Source organism: Meles meles, chromosome 3 (assembly GCF_922984935.1).
Source record: "Meles meles chromosome 3, mMelMel3.1 paternal haplotype, whole genome shotgun sequence".
NCBI classification, from domain to species: domain Eukaryota; kingdom Metazoa; phylum Chordata; class Mammalia; order Carnivora; family Mustelidae; genus Meles; species Meles meles.
In genome coordinates, this window is record NC_060068.1 from 74911060 (window position 1) to 74925790 (window position 14731).

General features: G+C 37.1%; 1 protein-coding gene across 3 annotated transcripts in view; it reads right to left on the reverse strand.

The window, feature by feature from the left end:
- The window catches only part of VCAN (versican), a 110777-nt gene that overhangs the window by 9323 nt on the left and 86723 nt on the right, over positions 1–14731 (reverse strand). For all 3 annotated transcript variants that reach the window (XM_046000015.1, XM_046000016.1, XM_046000012.1), the window contains one exon: positions 531–675. In XM_046000015.1, the coding sequence (XP_045855971.1) occupies positions 531–675 (145 nt within the window). The remainder of the gene's footprint in view (positions 1–530; positions 676–14731) is intronic.

Here is a 14731-nt window from a genome sequence, read left to right on the forward strand (position 1 = left end):
AGATCACAAGTAGGCAGAGAGGCAGGCAGAGAGGGGGGCAGCAGGCAGGCTCCCTGCTGAGCGGAAAGCCCGACATGGGGCTTGATCCCAGGACCCTGAGATCATGACCTGAGCTGAAGGCAGAGGCTTAACCCACTGAGCCACCTAGGTGCCCCAATATATCCCAATTTTTAGATGTTGACAACTAATTTTTCTTAATGTTCTCCTCATCAGAATAAGCAGGTGGATAGTCTCTTGGACAGCACTTTATTTTTCTGAGAGATATTGCCAGGTAGGTTTTTTTTTTGTTTTGTTTTTGCTTTTTTTTTTAAATATAAATGCTACATTGTTATCTTAGCACCTCACATATAAAGTAAAGACATTATTGAAAATAAACTTTTCAAATGTACTAGAAGAGTGGAATATTCCAGGGGCAGCAAGAGATGCTGTGCATGACATCCAGTTCGTGTCTTGAAGTGACGAAGTTTATTCTTCCTGAGTTCACTTGATAACTAAAATGCAGATCAAGTACATTATTAATTCATCATTACCTGTTCCTTTTTTGCAGGTATAGGTGAGATGATAATTGCAGGGAACATCATTCCACTGGCCGTTCTCATGCCAAATGATTACGACACAATCTTCTCCAGCAGAGAAGAAGCTGTCTGGCTGGTTGGGCCTCCAGTTCTCATATTGCTGTAAAAATGGAGGAAGAACAGAACTAACTACTTGATAGTTAAAAAGTAGCAAATGATAAGACTGACAGAGACATGACATCACAACGGAATTAGAAAGACTCAACTTTTAAACTACCTAACTGAAATTACTTTAATGCTAAAGAAAAAGACTTCTATGCTCCGAGTGGAAAACATCTGTATCTCAGTCACTCTTCAATAAATATGTAATTTTTTGCCTTTGACAGTAAGATAGGTCTGAGAAATTTTGTTCCAGTTACCTTAGAGTTTTAAATATATAATGAATGCTCGACTTTAGAAATTTAATCATGTTATTATTATTAGGTGTAACAATATCAATGGAAGGAGAAATAGAAAAAATCCATTATCTCGTCACTCTATCATTCTCTCAGGCCTCATGTGCAGGTATAATTTTATGTAGTTGTGATTATAGTGTAATAGGATTTTTATTCTTCCTTTAACATCTTTATCACTATAAAGTATGTTTTCTTGCCTTATTTAGTGTTATTGTTTTTGTCTAACAATGAATTACAAGAATATATTTGGAAAGATAAAGTCAGAGAAGAAAGAACTGTATGTAAGGGTAAGGCAATTGTTTCCAATTCAGGACATGTCAAAAACCAAAAAAAACAAAAAGCAAACAACAACAACAACAACAAAAAAAAAAACCAAACAAACAAAAAAAGCACAATGGTTATTTTTATGTCTTTTAAAGACATAGTAAATAGATTTTTATATATTTTTTTCTTTTTTATATTCTATATATATTTTTCTTTTAAATATATTTTTTCTTTCTTCTCAGAAAAACAAATAGCTTTTAAGACTGTTAAGTATGGTAAAAACATACTTTGATAAAATAATTTGTAAAAAGATCTAAAATTTGAAAGCCTCCAGATTAAGAGACCTTCTACTTTTCCTTCAATTTCTTTGCCTAGCTTTGCTTTAAAATCCTCCTCAATCATGCCAAAATTAAGATAGGAGATAAGAGATTCCTGCTATGTAAAAAAGAATCTTTGAAAAGTAATAAAATTGGAAAGAACCAAGATAAGCTTAATAAAGGTACTGTGGTGTTTTAATTTTTGTTTTATATTTTTGTGGGTTTTTTGGTTTGTTTGTTTTTACCAAAACACAGAATGAAGGGTGTTTTTATTTTTCTGGTGAAAATCCACAAATTATATGGATTGAAATCCAATTCTAGTAACCTGAATGGTACCACTGAGTTGGCCTTGGAAAGGATGCTCACAGGACCATACTCACCAAAGCATCTTTGACTGGCAGGTCACCCTGCAACCAGGAACTGACATTTGCTCTAAAATGGGTTTCCAATTATTTCTCCATTTTCCTTCTCTTTGCTAACTGACCTCCCTTATCAATCCTCACCCTCCATCTATGTTTGTTTTTGTTTGTCTTTTTGCTACTCTTTTAAAATAGATAATAAACAAGAAAATAGGAAAAGAAAGCAGATATAAATCATATTCAGCCTATTGCTGGTCTATATAACTAAGTGGCCTTTAGCAGATAAATTAAAGCAGGATCAAAATAAAAATTCTTACACTAAATGAAATTAATAAATAAAGGAATAGGAATGCCTTGAAACTAACAAAGATCTGTATTTAATACTTTCTAATGGCTAAAGGTTCCAGAGTTCCTCAGATACTTATGGATTTTGGAGCTCAATAATTTCTAGGTAACTTTCTAACTAACCTCTTACATGAAACAAGTAAAAGTCCTCAAAGGTGGAACATTTTTGAAGATCTCAATAGAATGTGCAAACTATGCAATGCTCCCTGCTTTCTTGTCCCTACCCTCATGTCTCTTCCTTGCTTTGTCTTCATAACAACCATGAACTTCTCATGTCCCATATAATTTATACATTGTATTGTTTTCTCCTTAGTAGAATGTAAGCTCATTGAAGATATGAATTTGGGGGGCACCTGGGTGGCTCAGTGGGTTAAAGCCTCTCCCTTCGGCTCAGGTCATGATCTCAGGGTCCTAGGATCGATCCCCGCATCGGGCTCTCTGCTCGCCAGGGAGCCTGCTTCCTCCTCTCTCTCTGCCTGCCTCTCTGCCTACTTGTGATCTCTGTCTGTCAAATAAATAAATAAAAATCTTCAAAAAAAAAAAAGACATGAATTTGGGGTTTTTTTGTTTACTACTATATCCTTAGTGCTGGGAATTATGCCTGCACACACTGGTACTGTTTAATAAATAATTTGATATTTAAGAATAATGAACAACAGCGTGTGTTGCCTTCTTCCTTATTCATATCAACTTCTAATTGAAGATGTTGCTTGCTGCTACCAAATGCTGGGCGAGACAGGCAGTACCATTCAGGAAAACAGCTGGTAATACATATCAAGAGCCTCAAGAAGTTCCAACCCTTAGACCCCCTAATTCTACTTCTGAAATTCTATCCTAAAAAGTAATCAGAGGTATGAACAATAGTTTATCCAAATGTTATTTATACTAGCAGTAAATGGGTAAAAATCTATTCAGTGAATATGTATTCAATAAATTATGGTCAGACAAGTAATATGTTATATAACCATTAAATTACTTGTCTGTGAAAAATATATAAGAAGGGGTGCCTGGGTGGCTCAGTGGGTTGCGGCCTCTGCCTTCAGCTCAGGTCATGATCCCAGGGTCCTGGGATGGAGCCTTGCATTGGGCTCTCTGCTCTGCAGGGAGCCTGCTTCCTCCCTTCTCTCTCTCTCTGCCTGCCTCTCTGCCTGCTTGTGATCGCTGTCTGTCAAATAAATAAATAAAATCTTTAAAAAAAAATTAAAAAAAGAAAAATATCTAAGGAGACAGAAAATATTAAAAGATGTGTTAAGTTAAAATTAAAAAGCAAAATACTAAAAATACACAATGACCCAAATTTTACATGTACTCTCAGATATAGTTGTGTGTGTATGTGTGTGTGCACACACGCGCCCATGTGCATGTCTGTGAAAGACCAAAAGGAAATGCAGCAAAATGTGACAAAGTTTATATCTGAGTTATATGAGACAGAGATAATATTTTATTCCATATATTCTTATATATTTTTCACTTCCCTAGAGTGAGCATAAATTATTTTTCGAATCAGTAAAAGTGAACATTGTAAAATGATCTATACAGCAATCAGAAAGAACTTGTAAAATTCTTAGCTAAACTTTTTCTGATCTAACCTCAACAAATATCACTTCAAGTTACCAGTTACTTGACTGCCATGGATTTTGCAGCTGACATTTCCTCCTGATCTGAACAATGACCGTCTCATTTTCACACTGAAATGAGATTCAGATTCCATGCCACTGAAGTGATTCTCAGGGCTTAAGCTGCCCGGACTCAGACTTCTGGTAAAAGATTTAATTGTTTTTGGTAGGAATTACATTTGGCTTGCAACAGTGATTTAAAACCTGTGTTCTGTGTCATTGCTTGGGCAGAACTGTGGGTTAATGGTGCAGGACCAAACTTTGGGTCTGTGGTTTTTACAAGAATGTCTGATACCCACAGGCATGTCACACTATTACCTCATATCTGATAGCTCCATTGTGCAAATTTATTTTGGCTAGGATGCTTTGATTTTGCTCCATGTTATTGCCTAACTAACTTAGCAAAGGAAACTTCACTTTTCTGAATAACTTTCTTTGTTTCCCCCTTAATTCTTTATAGCTTTATTTTTAATATCACTTGCAGGGGGAAGGGTATAAAAAATAAATCGTTGACCTCAGGTTTAATAATGTATTTTTTTCACTAAAGTTAAATGTTAGATAGAGATCTCTGCTCAGGAAATCAATTCCGAGTTATAAGAATGTAATAGAACCTCTCTCATACAGGCAGTGTCTTATACACACAGAAACGTAGATTCCTGGAATAAGCAGAGAAAAATACCCCCACTCCCATCTTGATATTTTTTCTCTTCATTTGGAATTCTAAGCAGACATCCTGGGTGATCTCCCCTAAATCAACCCTATTCTAGGGTTGGATGGGCAAACTAAGAATTATTCCAAAAAAGCCAGCATGGTTTGCAGAGAATTCATTTTAACACCATCAACAAAAACAAATGCTGATCAGACCTCTGAATGTCTGTCTGAGTCTCAGAGACTCATGTGCCCCAACCCAAACCCCAAACACTCATTGCCTCCCCAAGAAAGCAGAATTAGATGAAGACTATATCTGAAAAGAGAACCCCAAATTACTTTGCATTTTCATTCTCTTCTACGGCAAAGAAAATCATGACATAAAACTCAAGTAGTTGATGTAGAAGAAGCCTCCTCAAGGTAGAAAATTTTCTACATGGTCTATAACAAACTTGTATTTTATTTTATATCAGTATGAAATTGTTTCATGTTGTCTATTGTATGACAAAGAGTTCCAGTTAAATGACTCTTCTCTGTATCTGTAGAAAACAACAGTGCCAAAAAAGACAACTATTTCAATTAAATTGGATTTAGTAACTTTTCAGTTATTGCTTTCTCTTTCTTTTTCCCCCAAATGGGTTCAAACAAGCCAACTGCCAAAAGCATAAAATGATTCAAAAAATCCTGGCCATAATCGAACAGCGAAGCATGGTTCTCTCACATGAAAATTGTCTCCACAAACCAGAGAACTCATTTTGAATCAGTCCTGGTATCAAGAAGAAAAACTCAGAAGAGACCGAAGTTACTCACCAAAATCTATCAAACTTTATATATGTTTAACTTACGTTGTTCCAAATAATCTGTATTTTATTGTAAAAAATTTGTTTCCGTCTCACATCAACATCAAACCAAAGATTTAACCTGCAGGTCCTCTGGAGCACACAAGAATTCCCTGTCTGCCAAAACTCTTCACTCTCAGCAAGTGACCTCAATTCCACAGACCTACAAGGGACCTGACTCATTCTTCTCAAGCAGCATGGCTGAAGAGATGTTTTCTCTTCCCAGTGCTTTACAAGTCTCCAACTTGATTCCATAAACACACTGAGAAGGATAAAGTGTGTGTGTGTGTGTGTTTGGGGGTGGAGGTGGGGTCTCTGCTTTGGAAAGTTATTAGCAATCAACTCAAGTTAGATAGGGTTGACATCCTTTCAAGGTGAATCTCTGGTTATATAGTGTCTAGGAGTCCCAACTATCATTCAGAGATACCCAACACACTTTTTATCTTTAAAATACACATCACATGGCCATGATCAATGGCCCGAAAATCTCAGCAGATAACTGGCATCACAGGCATGAACAAAACAAATTGATGATAAAAATGTAATGAGACTAAATTGACCTTTTCCTTATGTGGAGATGGATAACTGCCTTTTTTTCAGAGGTTAAAATAACATTATTTCAGAAATATACAAGATTTAGAAATAAACCAGGTCCTTTACTTTGCTTTAGAAAAGGAGTTTCTTGGGTTCAGCTTTGAGCATGGCTCTCAGTTAAAGAAAAGAAACAAGATATCCAGTATTAATCAGTTACTGCTGGGACAGTCACAACCCAGCTGGTCCTTTACTTGATACATATATAAACAAATCCGTTTAGGAGGAAAAATGCTAACAGCGAGATGGTGAAAAGGAAAGATCGGAGCAAGGGAGGTTCTTGAAACACAGACTGACTTAGTCTTATCCCTCCATGCAACATTCCCAATAGTATGTTTGGAAAAAATAAGTTTTTTAAAAAAAAATCTTTCCAAGAGAGTGTCAATTCAAAAACCAAAGCTTTGAAGGTACAAGGTCATTTTCAACCTCTAGTGGAGAAAGAATCCCAGAAACATTGAACTCTTATTTTTAATTTTAATTTTAAATCCCTTCTATCAGCATCTTAAAACAAAGAAGTTTTCAAAGCAACTGGTCCTATCAAAACTTCATTGATAATGAACACTTCTCCATATTTGACCCATTTCAAATTCTTTTCACTGAGTTTTATGATTTCTTAACTTGGACAAATAACTATAAAGAATAATCAGCGGCACTAAGTATTTCTCTTAAAAAGTTAGATGCTCTTTAGAATTTCTTGATTTCTCTTCCTCTTCACCAAAAAGAAAGCAGAATTTTCACAGATACTAAATAAAATTGAAGTTCATCTTTTTGTGAAAACAAATGTGAGATTTACCACTATCAGTCACAAACATAGAAATACAGACACACAGAGATACACACAGCCCTACAAATACAGTACTTCTTGGCACTAGAGAAGAATTATCTAGGATAATTAGAAATGCCTCCTATTTCCACAGACCTGTGTGGCAGATAGGTTCCACCATAAATACAAAACAGAAGATCCAACATGTTTAAATTGATAGAGGAATAAATAGCAATAGACCTCTTGAGGTGCTAAAATCAAGCTATCTACTAGAAAGACATGAGAGGTAATTGACGAATTCTTACACACTAGTAAACAACTGAGTATGGTTCAAATTTGTATCTGAGAAAGAAGTACAAATTATTTCATATTGTGGATCTTTAGGGTCTCTTGTTATAACTGAAACTGCAAATCTTGAATCTGCAGCCACCAAGGACCTACTCTATCTATCAATATATCAATCTATCATCTATTTATTTATCATCCACCTATCCACATATTTAGCTATAATTCTTCAGCTTAGACAGAGTCACTTTTTATTCTTTAAAATTCACTATAATTTAGATTATCTTAAATGGCCAATTAAAGCCTCTATGTTTTAGAACCATTATGGATTTTGCCAAGTGCACTTAATAAATCATACATATTCCATTGATAAAAACCATTCTTGACATTTGTCCAGTGAAGCTGTCCTGTGACATAATATATTATTGTACTTGTTGGGAAAACTTCCTAAGTCTTCCGGCTATAATTTAGAATCTTTTTCCATGAAGAGTCTAGTCACTGCTTTCTACTCACTCTCCCTCCCCCAAACACTGCTAATTTAATTCACTGTAAAAAGTTTCATAAGAAAACCAAAAAAGTCCTCTGGGTTCACATACAAGTGAAACTGGCCAAGGAAAACTTTCCACTGTGTTCTCTTACTGTGTATAAAGTGAAGATATGGGAAAGACTGGATCCAGTATTTGCCTCAGTTGTTGGGACCTTACTAAGCATGTGACTCCGTGTATTAGCCTTACAGTGCATTTGAAAAATCATCTAATTTCACATTTAACTTTTAGGTTCACAGTATAATGCAAACCACACTAGAATTTTTACACTCAAAACTACAGGAACTTAATTCACGTGGAATACTATTCTTACTAGATCTAAGCAGAGTTCTGGGTATGTGGTTTGAAACACAAAATACAATATGGCCACTAGGTGGTGATCTCTATCCATTATTATATTATGAATTGCCAACCAAGTTACTTAACAGAATTTACAATAACCCCCCCCCATCATGATTATTTCCTTCATGTGGCAAGATTAAAGGGTTATCTGTAGTATGTCCTCTCAGTTTTGTGAGGGAAAGCATGAAGAGAATATTTTGCTAGAAGACAGACCTCAGCTAAACAGGATTTACCCATGAGATTGCATTCTCTTTTGTTATAGGTCATGGCAGCCATAATCTGAATTTTCTATCTGATTAGAAAGTTCATCTAAAATAGTTGATTTTTCTCCATTTTGCCTTTTAAAATTATCAGATTATTTATGTTTACATTAGTGGTGAAACTGCATCAGAAGCAATGCCGAATATATACTCGCCACCCCAAATCCTTATGACAGGGCGGATCATAGACAAATACCTATCTGTGCACGCAAATTAATGTCTGCAGTGTGATTCACATGTTGTTTGGTTTTTAGGCAAAAACTTATCCAGACTAGCCACAAAAAGTGGCACCTGGACTCAGAGCTGATTTCTCTGTGCGAAGCCCTGTCATCACCTGGGACTGAGGGTGCCATGGCTGTGCTCTCACAGCTCCAAGTAACACCCAAACACAGGCGATGCCAAGGGGAAACAGATAACCACCAAGTATAAAAGCAAACTCCACAAATAGAAAACGCTTTCCCAAGAGGACTGCTTCCCCATTTGAAACATACGCTGATAAGAAACCACCTTTTCACAAAATACAGAACTCAGAATAATCACTCTGGGTTACCCCCAGCCTTTCAGAACAGAGGTCAAACGGTTATCTGCAAGGAAGTTAGGAGGACTACTTATTACAGAAATCAAAACATTTGGTAACTTTAAAACGCCTTTGTCCCCCCTAGATGGCTGTGGTACACAATAGGCGTTTGTTTCCAGTCTGTGGAGGGTATATTTCACTTTGTTTTATTTAACTCCTGGGGGCAAATGACCTGCCTTCCAGGAGAGATATACGTCTTCTGATCCCGATACTTGCTTAAGGTTACTCTGGCCAGGGCCTGCTTTATTTATGTTTTAAGGGAGGTTACGGTTTTCCTGTTGTCTTTCACACCAAAAGGAAAAGAGCAGCTTTGTTTTTAATGGAGAAAGAGACATTTGTTTTGGTGTCATTGCCCTGGGCTGGCAGGCTGGAGTTGGAGCCTACAAACTTAAATATGCTGAAGGGAAGAAAAACTAACTTGGGGTCTCCTGATAGTTGTTAAAGTGCCAATATGCCCATTATTTTGCTAGCTGGCAAGTGTCTGTGCAGGAGAGACAATCTGGCAGCTCTCAAGTCCAGCACTAATCTCGTGTAATAGCGTGAGCTCACTGGCCTGCAAAGCTGTAATTATCAACAGCATTTTCCAAAGGATGTGAGTTCCTCCCACTGTGAGAGCACTTGGGTGGGGGCGGGGCAGACAGAGCCCCAAGGAGCCCTTTGCATTTAACCCCCATCTGAAATGGTGTTGGTGCGTTCCTTCACCCCAAGCTTGTTTGCAGAGGTCTTCAGTCAGGAAGTGCTAAGGATCCCATCCGCATGCAGTGGGAAACTGCCAAAACCCATTCCACATTTTTGTTTGCCTTTTCCGTGAATTGTGCTAAAGCAATTAGCAATTAAATGTAAATTTCTGTACGGGTTTTAGAGGTTCACAGAGCACTGCTGGAAAAGCCTCCATAAGGAACTACTGCATTGATAATTTTCTGAAGGGTAATCTTGTCAATGATGAAATGATTTTCCAGTGATGGGTAAGTGTTCTTCCAGCTACCTGACCTATCATTAGCTATCTGCACTCAAGAAAAGGCAAGGCAGAGCTGAGGGTTTTGTGTTCTGGAACCACTCTGTGACTTGTTTTATTTCACACGTAGAATCACAAGAACCAGTTCTTGGTTTCCAATCAAGCTGAACTGTAACACAAATAGGAGTTTTTATTAAGAGCTCAGTGGTCTTTTGTAGAACAGAAACAGAATTCTTTCACTCATGAGTAATGTGTTAAAGGATCAGGAAACAGCATATGTTTTCCTTGGCTTTTAGGTTAATATAATGAAGCCTGTGAGGTTTAACATAACTAAATTAATGTTGATATGCAGTGTGACTTGTTCGCAGAAAAGTGGCATTGGACTCGGAGCTCAAACCACACCACAGCTGACACACATCCATCTGCAAATAATTTTTCGAAGGTCTTCTAACATTTTCAGGTAGAAAAAGTAAAACTTAAGTTTTTGGTTTGGGGCTTTTGTTTTTCACTATTTTCTGCCAAATTATGGGCAATCTTTTCAAAGGAGCAGAAACCTACAAACAAGCTTGGAAAACAGTGGGAATTAGTTCATACTCTTGATTCTCTTTTCAATGTCCAAGACATCTGGGAAAGGGAGGAAGATAGGAACCTTTGTGTTGATAAAAGGGGAATAATGATACAGTCCTGCAGAAGAAAAATAATGGTTTATGGCCTGCGACTTGTTACTCCTTTTCTCTGCCCCTTTTAAGTGTCTCTTCCTGAGTTAAGGGCTATTTCTTTATGGTTTCTACCTTTTTTCAAAGCTAGGTTTTCTCACAATACTTTGTGTGACAGACTGACATGTTTATTTATGAAAAAAGGGACATCTGTATTTGAAATCAGTCCACAAATCTGGCTCTTCTCATGCATCAACTCTAACCAGGAGGATAACCCATTGTCCCAAATTCCAGGTGTGCAGCTTGCCAGTGCTGAACCATGCTTATCCCCCCCCCCCCCAAAAGCAAAATCCACTTATTTTCCAGAAATAGCTTTCAAGTGGGATATTTTTAAGTGCAAAAGCCTTTTGTAATCTGTCTCATAACTATCAGGGGGTAAGATGAGTTGGTTAGAGCTAGAAAACAAGATATTTATGGTTCTGCGAATTAGGAACTTGTTTGAGAACTTGCTAGGTGGAGTGAGACAAGTGCAGAGGAGATGAAATTTTTGTTTCCCCCAGCGGTATGCTAGAAAGTGAAGGAGACCAAGACTATTTCATGGGAAGCTGACAAACCAGCAAGCAGCTTCTTAGGGTGAGGCAGAGTGCCGACAGAATAGAGATGGCAGAAGGAAATGTGAAAGGGACATAGAAAAAAAAATTTTTTTTTTAATGCCTAAGAATAAAGTCAGGGATTTTTTTTTTTTTTTCACCGAACAAATCAAACTTTCCAGAAGTTCTTCAATATTTTTAAAAGGGAACTGGATTGTCAGTTCCGTTCAATCCTCAACTATCTAAGGTGATGTTTTTCTTTGAAGTGACTGCTCTGATCCACTGAAGCATCCAATCCCCAGTGGTGAGGGGTAAGCTTTGATGGTGCCGCAGAAACTCACTAAAGAGAAGAGAGAAGAGACCAGATTCTCCCCTTGTGAGAATTTCTTCCTGATGGTCAGAGAGAGGAGGGAGCAAGACAGTAACAGTTGTCATCTGAGGGCCACAGGTTGATGTTAAACCTGTCATCTGACATAAAGATGTCAATTGGCTGCAGAGATCTGTTATAAAAAGTGGTGTCATGAAGGCACCTGATAGTGTCCAGTCCCTAATTGTGCTATCCACAGACACACCATAGTCTATAGTTGAAAAGAAAGTTGTGGAAATGATTTTGCTAGGAAACACGTAGACAGGGCAGGATAAATGACTCCATAGTGTTCCTGATGTCTGCCTCTCTCTGTGCTTGAAAGAACAGACTCAGAGAGAAGGTGAATAAATGAAGCTCTGTCCAGCCTCAGGCAACCAATTCATTTTTGGTCAACCAATCTATAATAAAATGATCTGATAACATTCAGGAGTAAGATTTTCTTTTGCTTGTTTTTGGATAACAAGGTTTTGTTTGTTTGTTTGTTGTTTTTTAAGTCATTTTTCTTTAGAAAGTGCAATGACAGAATGTGTGCCTATCTTGAAAAAAAAAACCTCTTCTAAGTTTTGAGTAATTGTTGGTTTCCTAAAGCTTCATGGAAAATCTGTCCTGATATAACTCAAACCCGCAGGGGTGGCAGAGGCTGAAAAGTTTGCTTCCCATTTTTTTCTTCCCACAGCTTATTGTAAATGTATTCTTGGGACAACCATGGACAAGACTGTCATCATTTCCAGTAGGCACATTTGTTTTCCTTTGGGTTAATAACTTTTGTAAGATGCATTATACCCAGCTGTATATATCTATTTGGGGAGAACTTTTTTTTTTTTCTTTTCACCACTTTTGAAATCTCACCTACTATGCTTTAAGTTTTTCATATCGGTACAACAACTTAGATGAACAAGAATTGTCACAAAGAGAGTCTGCTAAAAGACTTAATTGGCCATTTAATGATTCAAAATGTAACAGTAAGTTGGTTAAGCAATGTATAAATATTAATTATCATTAACAAATTATTAAGTATCTATTTTTGTCAACAATTCTGCCAGGTGCTGAAAAAAATAGATATGAAAGTTACTCCCTGATTCAAAAAGCTCAGTGGCAGGAAGTCAGCTCCACAGGGGATGGTGGTAAGATGGGAAAGGGACACAAGGGGCTTCTGGAACACAGTGGAGGAGCTCTCAGTCACACCCAAATGGGTAGTCTTCCGAGATGAAGGAGAGTCAGCTAAACATGGCATTTGAACATCAATTAAATAAAATTAGGACAAGAGATAAGAACATTCTAAGCACTAGGGCAAGGCTATGCAAAGAACTTCAGGAGTTAGGTGTCTTGGCTCATTCCAGGAACTGTGAATACTTTGAGATGATATAGCTTAGGAAGGCAGGTGGAATTGTTGGGCTTGGTAAAGCACACTGATAATCAGAATTTTATACTGAAGGCAAGAGGAAGGTATACAAAATTTCAAAAAGAGAGTAACAAGAGTTCATAGCACGGGGAGAGGCAGGTCATAGGCACTGGAAACCAGATCTGGGGGAAACACTTCAGACTAGTCATTCATTTAACAATTAGGTTAAAGAAAGAACTTAGAAGTCGGCTCAAAGTATAGAAGCTAGATAAGAAATGTTTGTTTAAGTTTGCCAGCTTTAATGTGTATTTAACTTGGATGGTTTAACTTGGTGTCTTTGAAGACATTACTTGGGTGACAAGTAAAGTAATTCATTATTGAAGTTATTTGTCAGTTTCTAATAAAGCACTTGGGGCATTTCACTGTTAAGAGATCAATAGTCAAGTTAAAGAATAACTCATTAGTAGAAAACCAAGGGACAAATTGAAATGTGACTATTTATTTGAAAACCAAGTAACAAAATAAAAGCTGAAATGTGTTAGGAGAAAATAACCTTAATGGAAATCACAAGGGTAAGGCTACACCCAGTCTCTGCATTGAGTACACTTTTGTGAAACTTACTGGGTAAACACCCTAAATAATAATAAAAAAGAACTTCAAAGATACAACAAAAGCAGGAATATGGCATGTTATCAACACCATATTATATGGGCCAATAATGTGGAATGGGTCAATCAGAATCTGAAGAACAAGGGCAATTTAGATAACTCAGCCAAATAACATTATTAATTTAGTATAAGAATATAAATTGATTTAGTCTAGCTATAAAGCATAATCATGTAAATATGATATAATTATACTGCAAGTTTATTGGAAGCACAGTTTACTTATTTCAAGAAAAGAAATTATTGAGACTGAAAAACCTAATATAAACTAGTTTGTTTTTACTGAATTGTAGGACCGAATAATAAAAGATGATATATGGTAACTATCAAAGGTTCTTTTGATTTTAATACTGCTCTACCTCCCAAGGAGAATAAGCTCTACTAAATCTTTCAAACAAAAAATGGGGGCAAAGGGGAGAGGGGAGAAATCACTTTAAAACATAAACAAAGGCCTTAAAATTGCACACAATCAAGGTAACACCATTTCCAAGTGTAAGCAGATACTGCTTTCCCTTGAAGACATAGAGTTTACTATTAGGGATTTTTTCAAAGGCAAGACACTTGGAGTAAACAGCGAAACAAAGAAGACCTATTTTATCCAAAGCCTGCAAACATATGGAACCTGTTAAGGGGATGGTGGCTACAGAAAGAACTACAAACGAGTTTAAGAGACACCTAGGCCGTCTCAGAAAGGAAGGGATAGAGGCAGTCCAGGGTGGTTACAAAAGCAGAGTGGGCCAGAGATCAGTCAAATGGGAGGGAGACAGGCTGCTGGGCAGATGGTCTTTTCTGTTCCAAAATGTTCAAAGTTAGGGACACTCCTTAGCACACTTTTATTTGACACAAAGAGGGAATTAAGAAGAAACCAAGGGTCTGTTAGAGTGCTTTCTGGATTTGCTTGTGTCATTTCTTTGATACACTTTCCTTGTTTATGTAATTCATCTGCTGCCTTCTTCAAACTGAGGGCTTCACTTGATGCTCTCTTCATAACCTTTGGGTTTTAATGTAAAAATGTAAACTAATTTAGGGTAAGGTTCACATGAACATGAGAGATGTTATTTTCCTCTTGAAAATTTCCTGGGAAGATCAAGATTTGTTTCTTGCAAAGTGTAATGCTTGCTTATTTACTAAGTTGAGGACCAGTCTAGACCATGGAAATGGCAATGAAGTTATTTTTTTACATTAAAAATTAATGGACACAGAAAAAAAAATCGTTGAGTTGGCTTGCTTTGGCATAGTGGAATAATGACATTTGATGAGTGAAGCTCCCCTGAATGGCACCTGGCAGGAGAGAAAAGTTCCCTGAGATGTTTTAGAGACCCTGACACAGCTACCAGCTACAAGCCGATTTCAGTGTCATCAACCAAGCTTATAGATAGTATAGGGCCTTGTCCCAGACACCATAAGAAAGAAAAAGCAAGCAAGAAAACCACTT